The sequence below is a fragment of the Argiope bruennichi genome, chromosome 1 (genome assembly GCF_947563725.1).
Source record: "Argiope bruennichi chromosome 1, qqArgBrue1.1, whole genome shotgun sequence".
In the NCBI taxonomy this organism is placed as follows: Eukaryota; Metazoa; Arthropoda; class Arachnida; order Araneae; family Araneidae; genus Argiope; species Argiope bruennichi.
The window spans coordinates 38,406,373-38,428,076 of NC_079151.1; the positions used below are offsets into that span (position 1 = coordinate 38,406,373).

At 30.2% G+C, this 21,704-nt stretch overlaps 1 protein-coding gene across 2 annotated transcripts in view; it reads right to left on the minus strand.

Moving 5' to 3' along the window:
* Window positions 1–21,704, minus strand: part of LOC129964736 (LIM domain only protein 3-like) — a 161,415-nt gene that overhangs the window by 95,682 nt on the left and 44,029 nt on the right. For both annotated transcript variants that reach the window (XM_056079127.1, XM_056079125.1), the window contains exon 2: window positions 691–780. Coding sequence is in view for 1 of the 2 variants with exons in the window: in XM_056079125.1 (XP_055935100.1) it covers window positions 691–780 (90 nt within the window). In the remaining variant the exon portion in view is untranslated. The remainder of the gene's footprint in view (window positions 1–690; window positions 781–21,704) is intronic.

Below are 21,704 nucleotides of genomic sequence, written 5' to 3' on the forward strand. Positions count from 1 at the left end.
AATAAGATAAAATATCTTCGATTTCCACATTTTTTTTGAGAAAGCTGTGATTTTTTGGACTCGTTATCTTTATTAAAAAGTGCATTATATGATTTTATATCTTGCCTCCAATATAGAAAACCTTCCACATTTTTCATCCCTGTTGTGAAAAGTTAGTCATAAAATTGTAAGTTTGTAGTGGTACACTGTTCTATCATTATATAATCTATTATTGGATAATGGACATGACGGGAACGGGAGATTACTGAATACTATTCCATTTCCCAGTATAAACTAGAGACACAGAAATAGCGAATATGTAGAAAGTTCCACAGATTCTAAGGGATGCACTAACAGAACAGGAGTAATAAATTTTTCGAACAGAAATGCTGAAAACTTTGATAAAAGCGAGAAGAAGTTGCTATAAGTTTTGTTATATGAATTAGGATTAGTGATTAACTTTCGGTGAAGCTTCAGGGTATCAGTTTAATCAAGTCTAATAAGTCATCTTGCTACTTATTTGTGCTATAATCAAACAAAAGAGCTACCCTTAAGTTAGTAGTTTAAATATTATATAATTAGATATTTCTTTTGAAATAATAAACTAATGTTGGTCTTTCGATACAAATGGAGTCATTCGTCATTACCAGATGCTTGGATCAGACATTTGTTTTGTAAATTCTGAAGGAATTTAATACTTAATGTACTCACCACACTTAACCTGGACGCATGAGGTCCACTGAATCTTGATTTCAGAATCTTGACTTCTTTTACTGGTAATTTCTTCAGCAATATTAAGTTCTGAAAAAAGAATAGTAAATATATTAGGGTATCATCAAAAATTCCACTTTTATTTAAACTGAACCAAAATATTTTTGACACACTAGCTTCTCCATGATTCCTGTGCAATTCCCATATACTATCTAATTAGATGGGCCATTCCCATAATTCCCATCCACTATCTAATTAGATAACGGATTTCCATAATTCCCATCCACTATCTAATTAAATAACCCATTCCCATAATTTCCATTCATTATATAATTAGATTAGAGATTGTAATTAAGAAATATCAGATGAAAAGTTTCAATTAGATCGATGTTCTGAATCATAGATTTGAGCCATGTCAGTAAAGTATCAAAAAACTATCATGACATTAAAGTAAAACCTGTAAAGTATCATTTAATTAAAATAAAAAAACCGCTGTATTATATTAGATAGAAATTTATACACATTTAAAAGCATAATTATAAAAATGTTTGCAACGCCGATTGCAGATTATGATATATAAAGAGATACAAATATACAATCTAATTGATCAGAATAGCCCTGTGTCATAACTAAAACAATGACTTTTTATGACCCACCGTGTGTGTGTGTGTGTGTGTGTGTGTGTGTGTGTGTGTGTGTGTGTGTGTGTGTGTGTGTGTGTGTGCGTGCGTTCGTTCGTGCGTGTGCGTGCGTGCGTTCGTGCGTGTGCGTGTGTTCAGATTTCTCAAAAGTCTCAGTTTCGGCATTTCCTTGTAAGATATTATATACAATATTTTGGCTGCCGCTCAAGTTTTGCATTGAGTTTGGTGAACTTCCTTTAGGCTATTGCTATGATTTAGCTTTAATTTTAAATTGTTACTATCATTTTTCATCAAATGTCTTTTCGTAACTTCTGTGCCATTCTAGGGTTTTTCCCTGATTCAATCAGTTTTGCTATTTACTGATTATTAGTGCCTTTATACTGGAAATTATGATTGTATAATCATGACTTTCTTATACAAGTGATAATACAAATTATTTTTATTATATGCAAAACAATGAAGAAAAATACTGGGTAAAGCCATTTCTGTAATTTTGGTTCGTACTTTTAGGATGTATATTAATTGGTTTTATTCAATTGGCCACTGAATTGATTCAACATAATTCTTCATTTTTCTTTATTTGAGGAATTCTTCAAAAATAGTAAATATTTTGGCAGTAAATCAAATGTTTGAAATGCCGCATATGCATTTAAGATGCGCAGATAAGATTCAGCCTAATTTACGACCCTCCATTTTGAAAGATGGTGCTCCTGCCTATTCAGGCACAGTATGCCTAGGAAGGACGGGAGTAGCATTTCCCATAATTTCTTTGAAAGAACAGGCAAATTTTTCTATCATATCTATTTCGAAAATACTCAATTGAAGAATACAATGATAAGACTATTTTTAAATCAAGCTTTCATAGAAACAATTTGAAGTCTTTATTATAAGCCATCGGAGACATTGAAATCAGTAGAGATGTCGTTAACATTAACTCTTCTAATAAAAATTATTTCGAGCAGTTTAATTTCAAAGCATGTCTTCACAAATGGTTTTAATGATGCTCTTAATAATATTTTTTAGAGAAATTTGACGATTTGTTTCTTTTAATCCTTTCATTAAAGTCAGTATTGCATTGAACCAGTAGAATTATTTTCATTTTTTCCATTATAGGATGGAATTCATTTGTCACATTTGAGTTTTTTTTTCTTTCTTCCGCAGTTTGAAAGTGCTTTTAAGAAGAATGTATATTTTAAGGAAAACTTTATTTAGAATTTCAATATATATCAGTTAAGTAAGACATGTTTACTTTTTGTATACTGAAATATTTTTAACTTGATTAACATCTTGAATTCATCATAAAATTCATCCACTTTAAAACAGGCTTACTTGATTGGCGTACTGAATATTCAAGTGCATGATGTAAGAGAGTGTCTATCGAAATGCTCATTGCAATTTTTTATTTATTATGCAAATTAGAATAATGCATATCTAAAATTGTTAGATAAACAAAATCCACTGATATTCTTTCCTTTCTCTAAAGTGAAAAGTTTCAGTCAGATTACCAGTTCATTTGCAAAAATATGTTGTTTCCATATTTATTTATTAATGAAAGTGCAATACTTGTGTGCACCCTATAAATACAGATGCATTCTACACGTGATAAATAAATTGGCGCCGACTTGGCGTAGCCCTAAAAAGAAAGCCAAGAAAAAAAAATGTGAAGTGTAGGAAGAAAAAAAATCGCATCCCTTTTCGGCTTTCTAGAGAATGGGTCAATTGAAAAATTGCGGCAGTCTCCAGCTACTATACTTGATTGCCGGAATGCCATTTCTTGACAAAAGCTTTCTCGGGAAGTTACGTTGCCGGAACTGTCCGGCTGGTTCGCGTGCCATATAAGTCACTTGTAGTCCGGCACTGACTGGACAAAGTTTATGGAGTCCTTTTATTTTTCTGACCTTTCTTTTACACCCTGGCTCAAGTGAAAGAGGATTCGGTCTTCTATCTGGCTTTTTTTTAGTTCACATTTTGTCTGAAGACCATTTAGTAACGCTGGTAACGCTTTAATAAATCACAATTTTTGTGAAAGTGGTCTTTCTTGGAACCTCAATTTTTGGTTATTATTGGTTTTATTTATAATTTTACTTTTTATGCTTATTTAATTATATAAGAATATGCAAAATTATATTTGAAAAAGAATCTTTACATTAATGGCTTTAAATAATTTGAGATGAGGAATTAAAAGAAGATCTTAATTCCTCTGTGAAATATTCATGTTTTATTTTCCCTAAAATTAAATGTTAACAGACGTTTTTCTAACTGCTGTTATCTAGTCTTTTAACTTGGAGAGATTTATAAGTTTTTCAAACGCACTAACTGTTGCTAAGCTGCATGAGATTGACACTATTTCAATTTTTATTAATATGTTTATAAATTAAAAATTTTTGGTGCATCTTAGAGATAATTTCTTCGATAAATATTATTAAAGGAAGTTTGAGGAAACTGTACGGCACATTTAAGTGCCATAAACATTTTTAAATTCAATTCTTTGGTCTATAAATATAGAATCATGAGAGATATTTATATAATTGTTTTTTAAATCTGGTTAAGATGAAAAATACATTTTACATATTTTGTGCGTTGTAAAAATAAATTATATTTATCTATAACTTTATCTTTCATCATTTATTATTTGTTCATCCAGTTGACACTTGCAATGAATGCACTGTTCAAATGGCTGATTACTTAAAGAAGGAATAAAAATTATTTTAAATATTGAAGAGTTTTCAATAAAGAATTTTAATGAAAGTCTTATCTTTTTTTGTACTACTTTTTATAATGGAATATTTATTTATAGTGGTAGATAAAAATTTAACAGAGAGTTTGGATTTAAAAAAATTAAGATGAAGACATTGAAGCAAATATCACCGTAGAATTTCAAAGTTTAATATTTTATTCGCAGATTTATTGCAAATTTTCTTTCTAACTAAAAAGAAAATTTTATTATTTTATCAGAAATGATTGTAATTATTTATATAATTTTATAATAATACTTTAAAAATTCTTATTTGATAACTTTTATTCTTATCACTTAAAAAAGTTATTCAGATAGTGACCAATATTTATTAAGAATCTTCAGTGATTTTTTTTTATCAATTATGAAACAGAAAAACAACGAATGTACTATTATAATGAAACACTAAGAAACAAATAAAAATAAAAATTGCATTCCAATTATGAAGCTTTGAATTTCTTTTTGATATTAGATTACATTAAAGATCAAACGCATTTTTTTTTACAAAAAAAATGAATAAATAAAATTAAACGAAAGGTTTCGGTAATTAATAATACAAAAAAATTTAGAATACAAATTTATTATTTCCGTAACTGAATCAATACTTGTTATTACTATGAATTCTTAGTTATATTTAGGTAGAATTAACATCTCTTTTGAACAAACATGGGAGACTACGAGATATGGGCATTTTAATTTTGAATTTCGGAATTTGTAAATTTCTATTTTAATAAATAATTTAATAAATAAATTGTAAATTTCTATTTTTTATTTGTAAATTTCTTGCATATAACTAGGGGAAGCTTTATTCCATATACTCAGCAGGAGAGAAAGATAAAATCTTAGCCTTCTTCCGCGCATACAATTGCCGACTTGAATAAGGTTGTAAATGCCTTGCATAGCATTGGCGGACAATAATTAAGGCATTTAGAGAGAATCAATAATTTTTATTGTATCTGTTATGTAAATGGTATTTTGGAAGCCTTTTCTTCATATCGATTAAAACAAAAATTTGACGCGGAACTACAGTTGTAGGATCAAGATCACGTACTGAATTTTACGGATTTAAGGTATTCAATTTATGAGTTTTTGCGTTTATACGCAGCGGAAAGTACAGAGCGACAAACGGTCAACCTTCAACAAATTGGGTTCAAAATTTGATAAGAATCTGCATTTGAGAAGCTGACCTCATTTGCCAAATTTTATCTATGTATCTATTTGCATTTTGCAATTATCGAGTTCTCTTGTATTTGAATAGACAGGCAGACAGATATTCTCTGAATGGAATTTGTCAAAAACTCGATCGAAATCTACAATTTATTATGTATCAAATTTGATCCGTGTAGTTAGCTCAAAGTATTTTTGAATTACCGTGGTCACAGACAGACAAACATAATGTAAAATAATAATAATAATAATAACAATTTTTCGAACTGATGTAAGTCAACCATCTAACTCTCCGACCCGCCACGAAGGCACACGGATTTAAACCATAAAATTGAATGACCGGACCGCCTCAACATTGGCGGGAACTGTGGTTGAGTCCTAAGGGCCGTCACCAGCCATGGTACAACCCTCCCCGAAGGAAGTACGTCCCGTCATCGATGAGAGGAATCAGATCCCCCACCTATTAGTGTACCCTCCAGGGTGGCGAGATCCAACCACCATGCCGGAAGCATCTCATCCTCATTTTGAGGTGCCCCCCCCCCCGGGAGGTTCGAACTGATCCGAAGTGGAAGAGTGGAAGTGGAGATTGACAAATTCTCAAGATAGATTTTTTTTAAGGATTGCAATACTTTCATTATATTTCGTTTAGAGAAAGCAAAAAGAAAAGTGTAAGAGAAAGATACTTTTGTTACTTCTGCATTTGTAGAGCATATCTAGTAATAATTACTTTCTCATATATGAGGTATTGAGAAAATATTGCAATCGTCAAAAAAATTTGAGCTTGAGAATTTGTCGAATCTCCCCGTTTTCCGCTTCCCTGAGTTGAAAAAACACATTTTAGCCGTATGTCCTTCTGTTTGCTCGTGACAAAGATAACTTAACACTTTGTGCCAAACGGGTGATATTCGGTATTTAGTTCTTACAGCCATTTGCAGATTTCTAGCAAACATGGAGCGAAAGGCATTCAGAAGAAGTCTTTTTCCGGATTTTTGAATATTAGTTAACATAAGAACGAAAAGAGCTAAACGAATGAAATTGGAACACAATTTTAGTATTGAAAATGTAAATATGTATTCAATTTTGAATCAAATCTATCAGACAGTTTGACCTATGTCTGTCTATATTTTCACAAGCATAACTCAAAAATACAATGACTTAAATATAAAAAATTTGGAATGCAATAAATTGTAATTTTGAATCTTATTTTGGTTCCAGTCAGTAGGGGAAAATACGTCTAAAACACAAATTAGATTTTAGAGGACTGTTAATCGAATGCCAAGAATCATTCGACAAAAAATCTCGCCAAGATCACACAATAATTTTAGTGAAAATGTTAAATTCAGGCCAAAGGTTAATATTTCTTAACTATTATACACAAATGACATACAAGGTAATCTGCCATATCCAAGAACCACAGTTTTGTGTGGGGAAAGGATAACATCTTTATTTGTGAGAATCTCTAATCGAGAACGTTTTGGAGAGACCGCCCCCCGCTGGTCTTTAGAACAAGAGTACGAACCCACGACTATCCGCCTACCAAGCAGAGAGTTCTGCAACTAAGCTATGATTTGTTTAAACTTATACGTTATAGATTTCTCTATGATAGAGAAAAAGAAAGTAGCTAGTTTCCTAAAAAGGTTTTCAAAATGATACATTTACAATGACGGTAGAGGTCACCAAATTAAAAACATTTCTTAATCCCGTTCTATATTTGATTCCTACTGCTCTGCTCCATTAATTTGTGAAGTTAGTTAACATCTTCATTATCGATGGTTTCTTTCTAGCAAAATAAGAGATTACAGTAACAGAATTAAACTTAATGCAGTTAACTTAAAGATGTTTAAATTCAAAATACTATTACAATATTCAAAATAATTTTTTCTTTACATTTTTTACATCTTATATTATTTTAGAAAATTGAGAATATATTTTGCACACTATTAGCATTTGTATTAAATTATTTTATAATATATTGAATTTGTTTATAAGATCTCTGAGTAAAAATACAGGCAGTTAATTGAATAATAAATTGAAATAATCTGTAAAAAAAAGCTCTATCGTCCTAGAAACGGGTAAAATTATGTGACGGAAGGGAAGCATGCAAGAAATTATGAAACAGACATCATCTATGATCTAGATAATTAGTCTGGACAATGTAAACTAACGCTAATTAGTCAGGAGGACAAATGTCAGCGATGCATATTATCAAATAACATACTATAATGTCAAATTCTAATAAATTTGAATAATGTGGTTTAACATCCGGTTATCGTTTGCCTATTTCTCCGGTATTTGACGTTAAAAGCTGGTTAACAACCAGAAAATATCCCTAAAGAGTGATATTTCTTCATTCTGTTACTACATATAAAGATTCTACACTTTATTTTTTAACTTTTTGGAAAATCAAATTTAATATTTTGTGGATGAAATTTAATATTTGGAAATCACCAGGATTAAATTTGTGGTTATTTTAAGTCATTGTAATGAAAGTTTTTAAATGATAATAATATTTTTAATTATAAATATGCACTTGATTAAGTGAAAATCTTATTCTACTTAACAGAAATCAGAGAAAAAGAGGTTTTTTAAAACTAATTATCGTGAATTCTATAATAATAAATTCAATATGCATATTTATTTGTTTAATAATTCTTCATTAATATAAGAATTTTTCCCTATTTTAAAAGCACTTAGTCAGAATTTCAAGAAAATTTACGGCCATGTTAGTTATATGCAATCATGTTATGCAATTTAGGCCTGCAACTTGTCTAAATTGCACATATTTGTTGAGTCAATCAACAAGTTATGGAATCTTCACGAATATTTAAACTTATAAAGGTTTATGCATGCTGCATTTTCTATGAATCACAATCCTTTTTCTTTGTATTTATTAAAAGACGTTTTAATCTCATATCGAAATATTCACTATCGATTAAATAAATTCGTTACATCATTCATTGCTAAAAACCTTCACTCTATTTTATATACACTTCACTTTTTTTTAATTCACTACATTATTCTAAGAAAGTTTACTAAAATTCTTCAAGCGATTGTATATCAATGGTTTATTAGTTATCAAAACATTCATTATAACATTATCTGATTTAAAAAGATTCACTACAAATTTGTAGACAAATAACATGCCACGCAATATTAAAATAAGGGGTGTAAAAGTTTGCATTTTTTTTAGTAAAACCATTATCAGAATTAAAGCGAATCCAATCTAATTTATCTCTTCTCACCTTTAACTAGACTTAAAGAATGTTATTCTATCATTCTGTTGACCAGCACGAATAAAATCAGGAACAAAATTCCTTTTCTTTAACTCCCCTCCCCAAAAGAAAACGAACTTACTTTCCCCAGATAGACGAGAACTTTTTTTTAAAAAAAATTCACTACACTATTCTAAGAAAATTCACTAAAATTCTTCAAGCGATTGTATATCAATAGCTTATTAGTTATCAAAAATCAATTCATAAGAACATTCTCTGTTTAAGAAGAATTCATTACAAATCTACGGACGAATACATGCCACGTAATAATAAAATATAAAAACAAAATACTTTTGCATTTATTTTCTTTTTAGTAAAACCATTATCAGAATTAAACAGAATCCAATCTAATTTATCTCTCCTCGCCTTTAACTAGACTTAAAGAATGTTACTTTATCATTCCGTTGACCAGCACGAACAAAACCAGGAACAGAATTCCTTTTCTTTAACCTCCCCCCTTCCTAACCCCTCCCCCGAAAGAAAACGAACTTACTTTCCCGAGCTAGACGAGATGAACCAATAGAAAAACACTTCACCCCAAATAAAAAGTCGGATCTCCCTCCCGAAGGGTGAATTATGGGGCATGCGAACTACCCTGACAGTGTTCCCCTTCCAATGTGTCTTCACTGCGGCGAAAGAAAGCTTTGTCAAGAAGCAGCATTCCCACAATCAGTTCGGATTGGGACCGATTTTTCTTCGCACCATCCCTTTGCCGTTTTATCTTCTCAGACAGAATCGGCCCGTCTTTCGGATCAAGCCAACCGATTGATAATGTATAGTGTCTCCTCTCTTGTTCCATGGAATGTTTTCCTTCCCCCTGCTGGGGGATTTGGTAAAGGAAGGAGGGGGGAGAGTGATACGAAGTTTTGATGAAGTGGCCATCTCCTTTAATTATTTCGTCTAGGGGGATATTTAAATGGTCTATAGACGGCTCCGGTGGGTTTTCGGGATGCATTGACCTAATTTCTATAAAAGGATTTAAAATCTCTCTTATCTTAGGAAGCAGATGACCACATGGCCGCCTCTCTCTCCTTCTCTTACTCTCTTTATTTAGTTTGAGAAGGAGAGCCGAGCTTGTGCTTGAATTGTGATAACTTCCATAATGAACTTGTTGCGGCACCACTTTCTATGGAAGTTTTAGATTCGATTGTCAGATGTGTAAGATTTTGCCTCTGATATGGAATTATGTTGATGGATCAACGGACTGAAAATATGGAGCAAAATCTGAGAAGCGAATTTCAATATTTCTCACTGTGGCAGCTTTTAATAGTTTTGCAATAACAATACAGAACCACAGGAACTATTGCATTATGATTTTTTTAAAATGTTTCCTAATTAGCCATTCTTTTTGACCAACTTTTTTTCTGTGAATATTCGTTGTATTTATTTTCAGTTGAATCCCTTGTGTCCATGATTCCTCATAGAAAATATTTTTAAGAATCAAATCGAGTCAGATATCCAAGTCGTGATATTTTAATATCCCTACACTTGGTCTATACATTTTGTATATAAACTATCCTAAAAGATTCAAATGCCATAAGATCATAGCACTGATAAAAATGTAACTGACCGGATCATCTATTTTCGATGTACTCGGACGTCACTTTCTTATTTCTAATATAAATTATATAAATATTAAAAATTATTTTTCTGCCTTAATTTTCAATAATGAAATAAAATCACGGGAACAACTAAAATAATTTCAATTTTAATACAAAGAACTCTATTGTTGAAAATCATGCGATTTTTTTTTTAATTTACCAAAGTTAGGGGGAAAAATTGCATGACAATTGATTTAGTATTATAAATAGATTTCTTTTTAACTTTTAAATCGGTGTAAAAGAAAGTTTTGAGCAAGAATATTTTCGAATGTTATTGAGAAAATACAACAAAATTTAGATTAATTTTTAATTAATTAAGATATTTAAAATTTCTTTCTGAGGAACATATTTGCTTTTTAAAGAATATCTACATGAAATTTAGTAGTTCTAAATGAAACGATGTGGTACATCAATACATACATTTTATTTCATTATTAGTAACGACATATAATAAAAATGGGATATATAAAATATGTTTAAAGTTTTCATTTTTTCGAATGTTATTGAGAAAATACAACAAAATTTAGATTAATTTTTAATTAATTAAGATATTTAAAATTTCTTTCTGAGGAACATATTTGCTTTTTAAAGAATATCTACATGAAATTTAGTAGTTCTAGATGAAACGATGTGGTACATCAATACATACATTTTATTTCATTATTAGTAACGACATATAATAAAAATGGGATATATAAAATATGTTTAAAGTTTTCATTTTTCATATGGATGCAGTAAATACTAGTTTAAGATTTTATTAATAGTTGTTTCACACAGAACATATATGTAGAATTTCGGTCGAGACAAACTTATTATTTAAAAACAATCATGTCTCATGGAAAAGAAAACATGATTAAACAGAATTTACTTATTATAATGAACACTAATATGGGCCATAAAGCGTATTTCTTGTTTTAAGATTTACATGGCATAAACCTAAATAATTAGTTTTACCACTGTATATATATATATATATATATATATATATATATATATATATATATATATATATATATATATATATATATATATATATATATATATATATATTACATTCCTCAAATCAATAATATTCTATATTCTATAAAAATTGACAGTATTTAACAAGTATTCTAAATTTAGCATTGTGCCTTGATTTCTAATCAAAAATGACAAAATAAGAATTTATTTGTTTGAGGATTAAGGGTTAATACTGACGAAACTATGCCAAAAGCACGTTGATTTACAATACAAAAATTAAAGCTTTTAAGGGTTATTTTCTGAATTTTAAATAAAAGTGCTTTTGATGCAGCTTCGTCAGCATTTGCTTTTGTGTCACAAAAGTCGAAAGTCGAACAATCATGATGGAAATAGAAATCTAGAATATAATGTGAAATGGCTAAAAAAGACTCACATTCAAATTAATAACGCATACAATTACCAAAAAGTTTATACATGAGTTGCTAGATTAAAACACATCTATGACACAAGTGAAAAAAATTGCCAGAAGTGCTTCTTGATCCATCATCAAAAATAACATGAAGAATGTACCCCCTTCCCAAATTTTTTAATAGCATAGAATTGAAATAGTAAGTTCTTTGCATTTTAATTTTTAAACATAATAACTACGTTTTTCTGACTTATTATTATTATTTTACTATTTTATAAAATGTGTCTTCATAAATCTAGTAATCATCACTCTCTCCACTCCTTAAAACTCGTAAATCTTCCAAGCATAATTTGAAAAAAAAAAAAAAACTTTGAATTGAATTTGCCTAAAAGAAATTCTTTTAAAAAAAGATCTGTCACTCTTAATAACCACATTATCAAAATACACACGCGTAGGTTGCTAGCCATAAGCAAAACATCAGCGCTTCAAATATGACAGACCCCGGTTTTTATCACAAACGGGAAGAGCAGCAGAGAAAAAAAAAAATGTTCGAAAAAAATCGCACATCCAGTGAATATGTAGATTAGTGTCACTTCATTTCACTTCTTTATGGTTTTCTCCCCACCCTGCACCGGAAAAAGAAAAACCAGTCGGGGAGGGACACCGAGCTGTTGATAGTCCACGGCAGATAAGGGAAATATGCAGAAAAAGGCAGATTTCCGCTTCGGTAAAAACGCGGCCTGCATTGTAGCTGGCTGTCATTTATTTTTCTGCCGTTATTTCATCGGTCCGGAATGGCAACACCACCACAGAGACGCCTGACGCGCGCACAGCCGACTGAGGAATGGGCAATTTGACGTAATCGCTCACATTTCCTTTTTACGGTTTTGATTTGGAATTAGTTTTAGGGGGGCGCGGACATAGTGCGACCTGGGTGTCTAGAGGTCAACCTGTGTCTTAAAGGCATAAGGTTTTTTTCCTTGAGTTAGACTGATAGAACTAATTTTTATATAACCATTCCTTGTTGGTAAAAGAAAAGTAAAACATAATAGCTGTGATTTTAGTAAAACCCTGTACCAATTATATCAATCCTTATTGCTATACCTACATTTAGTGATAACTCAAGATGGTAATACGTAAAGACAACCAAATGAATGACATAACCTTGATTGTTGTTCATTGTAGTCATTGATTAAAGTTGCTAAGTCTCCAAAATTAAATTCAAATAAATATGCAAATTACGTTTACCTGCCAGGAAAGAAAGTAAAAAAGTGCTTTGATTTTTGTTTATCCAAAACCATACATGCAAAACATCAAAAAGACAAAACATATGACATGAATTACAATTGTCACTTCATAATTACCAAATATTCTTTTTCAAAATTCTAGAATATTTAAAAAAATCGGAATTAATCTCTCAGCCACAATCATTATACCGATTTCATATGAAAGCTCATGGTCTCTAGATGCGTCTGCAAGGGTCGTCCTGTCCCCCTCGCACTTCTCATTCCCAAAACTTATTTCAGTTTCGACAGTTGCTGTAAAATAAACTTTTGGCAAAACCACAGCTTTAAAGCCTGAAATAATTTAACAATTAGTTTTGCCAATTTCTAAAAACTTATCCATTCAGAATATTCTATAATAATTTTACAAGTTTAGATTCAAATAAAGTATGTGTGTATATTATATATATATATATATATATATACTTCAAGTTTAGTAAGATGATAGATAATTTTATAAGATATAGAAAATAAAAGCAATTTTGAAATAAATTGCATGGATTGAAAAAAAGAGAAAAAAATAGCTATTATAAATGTTATAACTAATCGCTAGACGATTTCTATTTATTATACATACGAGAGTTGTTTATCATTTGCTTACCAAAGCCCCAGAGTACCCAAATGACAGTCTTCTCGACATCATGGATCTAATGGTCATCACTGACCGAGACACAAAGCTCCTTTCGTTGGAGGCATGTTCTGTCATGAAAATGGAAGTAACTCGACCTGACAATATTAATGCACCCAACTTGGAAGCAATAATCAATATCGGATATTATATCAGAAACATCTCATTCCCATATTTGATTTGTTGCATCAGGTTGGAGAAATTATTTACTTATAAACATAATTGAAAGTTTCAAGTTCCGATTTCATCAATTGCCCTATATGTATAAGGACCTGGTTCACGTTTAGTTTTGCAGGTTTTGTAATCTTCATATTGACATAATGAAAAAATTCGAATATCCAAAACTTTGAATATCATGCATCATATGACTTCGATTCATCATATATATAGTCCGTTTTCTAACTAAAGTTTTCTGACTTCCTTAGTGTGTGTGTATATCTGTATATAACTCAAAAACTTATTAAATATTTGATGAGCCTTAGAAATGAATGATTTATCGTGATTAAACATTTCTTAGAATGCCATCCTTCAAATAGTGAATTATTTTAGTTTTTTAGTTTTCAAAAACTTAAGTTGTGAAAAATGAAATTTTGTAGTATATAAAACGACCTTTCAGCCATATGTCTAGAACTCAATTTCTGGCTCATATTATGGCACATAATCCTTAAAATCTAAACAATTTTAAGTCCATAGAACTTGAGTTTAAAAGAAACAAAAAAAGTACTCCTTTAGAGCTTAACATGAAACAGGAAATAGGAAATATTCAACCTAACTGACTTAACTTGGACCATCAAATTTGATTTCAAGCACTCATTCCAGTAAGTTTATTTTGAAGTATATAAAACTATTAAGTAAATTTAAGTACAAAAAATAAATATATTAGAAACATTATTAATAAAATCATTAAAACTCACTGTAAGAGTTTTATATAAATAAATATTAAGTATTTTGGAATACAATAAAGTATTAAAAAGTAAAGATTACTTTTAAATTCTTCGCTTTACCTAAAAAATAAAGCAAATAAAAATAAAAATTCCGATATATATAATAGTATATATAATACTAGTATTATTATAGTATGTATTATATATATATATATATATATATATATATATACTCCTAGTATATATAATACATGCATGTTGAAGATTACTTAGGAGATTCCATTGTTAAATAAAGCAAAGAAAAATATGAAACCCTTCCTTTTGATTCCAGAAGCAAAATATATATGTCCTATAAACAGGAAGCTACTGGGCGTTAACGGGTTAAAGGGCCAAAAAAAGTTTTCAAAGCTTAGTATAAGATGAAAACAAACTATCAATATTTCTCCCTTCATGTTTTGAAATGCAAATCATTTTCTCTTTTAATGCATCCGAATACGATTAAATAAACGCAGATGTAATCGTAAATCTAAATATTTCTAAATGGAACTTTCATTGCAAGGTTCATTGCTCTTGATTCTGTATATCATTTCAATCGATCAGTATTTCCCTCGATACTTTTAAACCCTTTCTTCGAAAAGTCCTCCGTTCAAAACTCCAATAGCAAAAATCCTCACAAAACAAAGATCCATTCACGTGGAAAACAAAGGGGAAAAAAAATTGCAAATTAGGTCAGAAACTTACAACAAAGCTCCCTTCTTTTTCTTTGGGTTATTTATGTTCCTCTTTTTTTTAAATCTTTTCCAAACAAAAAAAAAAAGAAATAAAAAACAAAATCAGAATAATAATTCGAATCCGATTTGAGCCAGGGGTGGCAAAGAATAACACGTTCGGAACCCTCCTGAGCGGAAAAGAGGGCGTTCTGCATATTTCCGATATCGACGGAACTCCCTTAACGTGACGTCAGAGGGGCGTTCGGTCCCGCCCGGAACGGCCCAGTGAACAGTGAACGGTGAAATGACGCGTTTCTAATCGGGGGACAAAAGCAGCGCCTAATCTATCATTGCGCTCCAGTGGGCTACGTCTTAAGGCGCCCCACATTTTAATTAAAACCCAATCCTATCGTTCCCACTCTCTCTTTTGGCACAGTTTTCTGCGACGCTTCTTTTCTCTTCGCCAAAACTTGCCGTCCCGGTGCTGAAGTTACTTGTTCCGGGGCATGCGCATAAACATTGAGGGATTTCAATTTTTTTCCCTGTGCTCGTGTTGTCGATGGAAGAGGAGAGTTTGGATAGGCACACTTGGAAGAGGATTTTAATTTAGATTTGCTCAGAGACGGTTTTGCGCCATTGGATTAAGGGTAGAGTCCTCAGAAGGGGGGTATTTTTAAATCCCATTTTCCCCATCCCAATGTGGGGATCTACCAACTTAATGCTATTATGAAAAATTGGGGGGATCTGACTGAAAAGCATTATGCTTTGGAGCAATAGGATGAGGCATGGGAGATGGTGTAACAGTTTCTGATTTAAATTTCATCCCATTCGTTAATTTGAAAATGAAAACTGGTATGTATCTTTGCAAATTTTTAATAAGTCATTATGTCCCAACAATGGATTTTTTTTTTGGTTAGATTCCTATTGGAAAACTACCTATTGCAATAGTTCTCATGACAAGACTTCGGGAAAATTTCTAGTTCTTCACCGATCATGGTTCCAAAACCAAACAATACCCTTCGTTCAAAAGTTATATATTATGCGTATAATGCTTTGCGTATACTTTTTTGTAAACAGGATAAATAGTCATTTTTTTTCAATTTTAATTGGCTAAGAATGTAAAATCTCGGACGAGTTCGTAAATGACCTATCTACCTCAAAGAAGGTGAAAGTGATGGGGTATTGAAATTTTCACTTCGTTATAACTCTTAATATTGAAGATAGAAAAATATATCATGTTAATCAAATTATCGCCTCATTAAGACGAAAAACTTTTATATTTAAAGATTTTCAATAACTGAAACATCTTAGAAGTTAGGGGTTGAAAAGAGATTTTTTTTTCAAGCCCCAATTTCGACTGTTTCCAACATGAAAAATTTATGTTGCCAGACAGTAACTTAAATGTAAAGGAATCCACTTCTGCCGAGAGGAATTTTTTTAAGTATATAAACAGGGAGTTTGCTCTTATTTCAGCGCTTCCTGAAAATCACTTACTGTTTAACTATTTATATGTATTCGAAAAAATTAAATACTTATTTTGAAATCCAAATAAGAATTATGGCAATTATTATCTCGTATAATTATGTTATCGAAATTGAAGGTATTTTCTATATCTAAGATCTTTAAAAAAAGATAAGACAAATTATAAGAGATACTAATATTTGTCTTAATAAATATAATCATTACCAAATACATTATCTGAATTAAAACGCTAAGAAAACAGAAAAGGAAAAGGATTTTGTATATAAATATACATCACAATGAATGAAAACCAACAAAGCAATATTGTCCAAAACAATTAATCGCAGTTACAAAGTATGGAAAGATACAGTTGTTTAATAATACGGAAAGATTTCTCAAACTTCTTTTTCTTCCTCTTCGGGAGATGGAATTTGATCAGATATTGATTTTCTCAATGTAATCACGATAGGAATGTTGATTTAAGCTGACATGAATAGTGAAAATGTACACCAATTGCGCTTATACAATCTGCTTATGTAAAAAAAGAAAACAAATTTTTAGATGCGATAGTATACACATTGAATTTTGATTTTAGAATGTACGACGTGAGTAAAAGGAAAAGACGATAAATCGTCTGGGAACATAGAATTTTTCAAAACAGTAAATATTATCTGAATAGTTATAAAAGTAGGAAATCAATTTCATTTTGACACATGTCTATTTATTTCCTTTCAATTCTTGAGTTCTTAAGCTCGATGAAATAAAGAACTGTTGCCATATGTCTACAAACTTCAATGAAATAACCTTGTATTCTATGAAATAGACTTTCATAATCTTGTAAAGGTTTAAAAAAACTTCTGTAACATGTCTCCCTCCTAAGTAATTCGATTGCAAAGAATTGCCACTTCAGATGATGTAGAAAATCTTACTTAACAAATCCCTTATCTTAAAATTGGTAACGCTTGCTACTTCGGATCGTAATAAGAAATTATTGTTAAGTATCTGCTTATATATGATTCTAGCAGTGTTCATTTTCCTGCGAAATAGTAACCTGGATTGGCGAATATTTTTTTAAATGTCAAAGTATAGAACAATATATCATGAAATTACAGTTGGCTGCTCATAGACACGAAAGTGCACTTATATATTAAGTTTAAAAAAAAACAATACTTAAATATAAACAAAAAAATAATAATAATAAATGATTGATCACTTAATATATATAATTTTGGATTATAAAAAAAAGTATTCTTTTATCGATTGAACCATAAACCTTATTTAAAATAATTAAACATAACCTCTTTATCTGTCTTACTATGTAATATATACACATATAATATAAAAGGTGGATACTTTTGTCTTAACCTCAATTATCAAAGTGCATTCAAATTTAGATTATGCCAAATAATTCGTGTTTGATCAATCTGCTCGCATGCAAATGTCCTAAGATCGATATAATGAAGAAATACTTCATTCTACAATTTCAACGTTGAATTAGCCCATTATTCTTTATACAAAGTATAATGAGCTTATTCTTCAGTTACCAACGTTGTGACTTGAAATTGTTTTATAATACACGCCGCCCTGAGTAACGTCTACTACAATTCAAAATAGAATGGTAATGTAACGATGTCACTTCTTGGAATATCAAAAAGATTAATGTTATTTCAGAATTGATGGGGGTAGAGCTTGAAAAAAATTATCAGATATTAAAGGCAAAATTTGATCCGGCACCCGCCTTTAAATTTTTATTCTACATTAGTATCTAGACAGTCCAAACTCAACTAATAAGCACCAGTCGACATCTGTGATAAAATCTTGTTGGATTTAAAACTTGGGCCATTAGAATGCCCCTACATTAGATAACAGAATTCCATTGCCATAATCACATTAATTAAACCAAGCAATTCAAATAAACTTTAAAAGTATTTAAAGCAGTATTTCTGCAAGTTTGATTCCAAATTTCATATTCAGCATTTATAAAACTAACCCCAAAACTCCCAGTAGCATATCCACATTTACATTGAAAAAAAGAAGTACCTTCACCCAAGTATTCCATTCGAGAATAGTTACCTTATAAAGCCCACTAAACCATCCCTTTCATAATCATGCAAAGTCAGGCCTAGTAGATTCAAAACTCGAGCCATTAAGAAAACTCTTTCCCTCGAAGATTAGTGGCTATTTGATTTAAACCCAATTCCAGTTAGAGTCCCAGAACTTCCACCACTTAACTCAATCGCCTCTCCTTCCCCCAGACTCTCAATTCCCCATAAATCCCTCCCCAACACATAACATCCCTAAATCTTCACCCTTTCCCAGATGGGCGCCCTGTCAATTTTTATATTTAAGACCGTAATTTAACAGACTAAATATTTCATCTTTTACGGCGTTCGTCTACATGCCCACACTATGCTGCAGAGGGATGAAGAAAAGCAAAGGAGGGGGTGGTCGGTGGTTGATGCTATTGTGGCGAATGCAGTGGTGTGGATGAACTCATGGATGAATGAGCCTCAGTCACCAAGCTTGTCGTGTAGTAGCCCGGGTGAATGGCAGTTCTTGAAGATCGCTTGGATGGGTTTGGGTCTGCCTATTGTGTGGCCAGATAGGGCGATAATAGCGGATGAATGGGGAGTTGGCTGCTGTGTTCCTTAAATAGGCTATTCAGGCCCAAGATCTTTGAATCGGTTATAGGTAATAAAAGCTTTAATTACGTTCGAGTTATTAAATAGGTTCTTTTTAACGAGATCCTCCGGTATAATGAAGGGGGCCAATAGAATGTGCCCTATTATTGGATGACGTGTTAATATAGCTCGGGAGGGGATGGGAAATTAGTTTTTAAGATAGAAGCCAATCGATTGGTGGAGAAAAGGAGATCACTTGTTCAGATAGGTTTGCAATTTCTTTTTTTATGAATATAAAAGAGTTTATTTCTATTAATTTGCAGAATAAAACGTTCGTTGCTTTCTTACTTCCTTTGAATATGAAGTTTTTTTTTTCCATTTAAATAAGAAAAACTTATTTATATCCTTGTTTTAATAGCTTCAAAAAATCAGGGAAATATAGTTAAATGAGGATGCAAATAATTCGATCATAAGTTTCTTCTTTATTTTTAAAGCCATAAACTATTTTCATTCGTCAACCGCTGTGGTCATAACTCAACGAAGTTCTATGTTGCAAATACAGTTTTTTTTTAAACAAAATAATACCTGACACTTTTTTTAATTTTTTAATTTCTTTAATAGTGAAGTTTCAAGGAATGCTATAAAAAGCATGAAACGCCTGTTAAAGCTCATAAATAAATTTTATAACTGTTTCATACTTAAAATTTTTTTCCTTTTTTTGTTGTTGATGTTGTTGGAATATTAAAATTTTTGTCTTATGAATTTAAAATAAAAGCAATTTAACCATCAAATTTTAACAAATAAATTTATTCCTTTAAAATTTCCTTTCTATTACTGCTTTTATTCTTTTTGAATTTCAGATAATTAATTTCTACGTTAATGTATCTATCCCATTTTTCGGTTTTATTATTTTCTGAAATTTACATCTTCCGTGCAATGCTCTAAAAAATTAATAAGCTACTCTATTAAATTCATAAACAGGTTTGGACTATTAAATTTATATTACAATTAATGATTCATTGCATCCTGGAATAAGACGAGGCATTCTTAATCGTTATCTAATGGATCTCATTCATTTATCCTTTTCGAAATTACTACAAGGAAAAAATGTCAGTAATTTGAATTGCAGAGCACAACAATATGAAAAGAGAAAGAAGTTCTAAAAGTGAGAAAATGGAGATAGAACCTTAATGTAATTCATGCAATGAACATAATTCATATTTTAAAGTAACATCGGAATGAATAAAATAAGTGAATCGCATTATGTATCGAAATGTATTATTACATCGAAATGCTTATATATGAAATAGAATACTAATAAATATAAGACACACAAATGTTAATTAAATAGTTAATACAACTAAAATACAGTAAACCCCCATCTTCCTTTGATGCTTTCTACAGAAAGACAAATAAGGTATTTCAGAAACGAATGAACGTATATCCACAATGTTTATTTGCATACTTTTAAGTGTTTTATAATTAAATAAATAGGTAAATTTCTTTATAAAGCATGAGAAGTTTTATATACATTTTTTAATTCCTAAATCTGAAAGTACATAAAAATTAAGTAACTGTCGTAGAAAGAAACTATCACCACAGATCCTGTTTCTGAAAATATTTTTAAGAGGACTAATTTAAATGGATTTCAATTTACGTTTAATAATTCATTTAATATTGTATTAAAAAAATATTGAATCCATTATAAAATAATTAAGACTTTTAATGTAATTTATTAGAACCATGCATGTCGAGATTATTCTTTAAATTTAATTCGTATTAATAAGAATGTTTTCCTCGACTTTTTGAATTACATTTAATTTTTGATAATACCCATGATTAATTATACATTTTCATTACAAAAAAAGTATAAAAAGTTTCTATTGCATTTACGCATTTCGGAAAGTTTCATTGCAAATACAATTATTTTAAGATTTATTGTACATGGAATATTTGTAGAATCATTGATTCAGGTGTCGCAAAATAAAATCTAATATGAATGACAGGCAAAAATGTAAAATCTCATATTCTAAGCTTTTTCTGTTCAAAAATAGTTACATTTATTCATCCTCAAAATAAATATATGCATATTTTTGCATTTATTGAAAAACACATTTAAGATTACGATAGGATATTTTAAGTATTTGATACTTAGAATTTTTTTAAATTTACAAGTACAGTTATTTTTAAACATATATCATCAATAAGTTAATTACTTCATAAACGTATTATTTAAAATAATTACAATAGTGAATTTCAAAATAAATTTGTACATGATATAGTTGCTGGAAAAAAGAAATTTAATTTTCACAAAATTAACAGTAAAAATAAAAGCAAAAATATTTTTTTTTAAAAAGAATTACATACATGTTCTACGAATCTATATAAATAATGTAGGAAATATGCAAAAAGTAGTTCAATCTTTTTATTTTAAGCTGCTTATTTTCAATTAAAATTAAGAGATTAAATAATTTTAATGCTTAGTTAAAACCTCTTCATAAAATGCTTCATTCTTTAAATAAAAAAAAAAACTTAGTAAATAATACAATCAGTCAATTATTAAAATATTCAAAATAATTGAAGAAACAAAACAACAGTAATAATGCAACTGTAATGTCAATATTTGTCATGGTACAAAATATA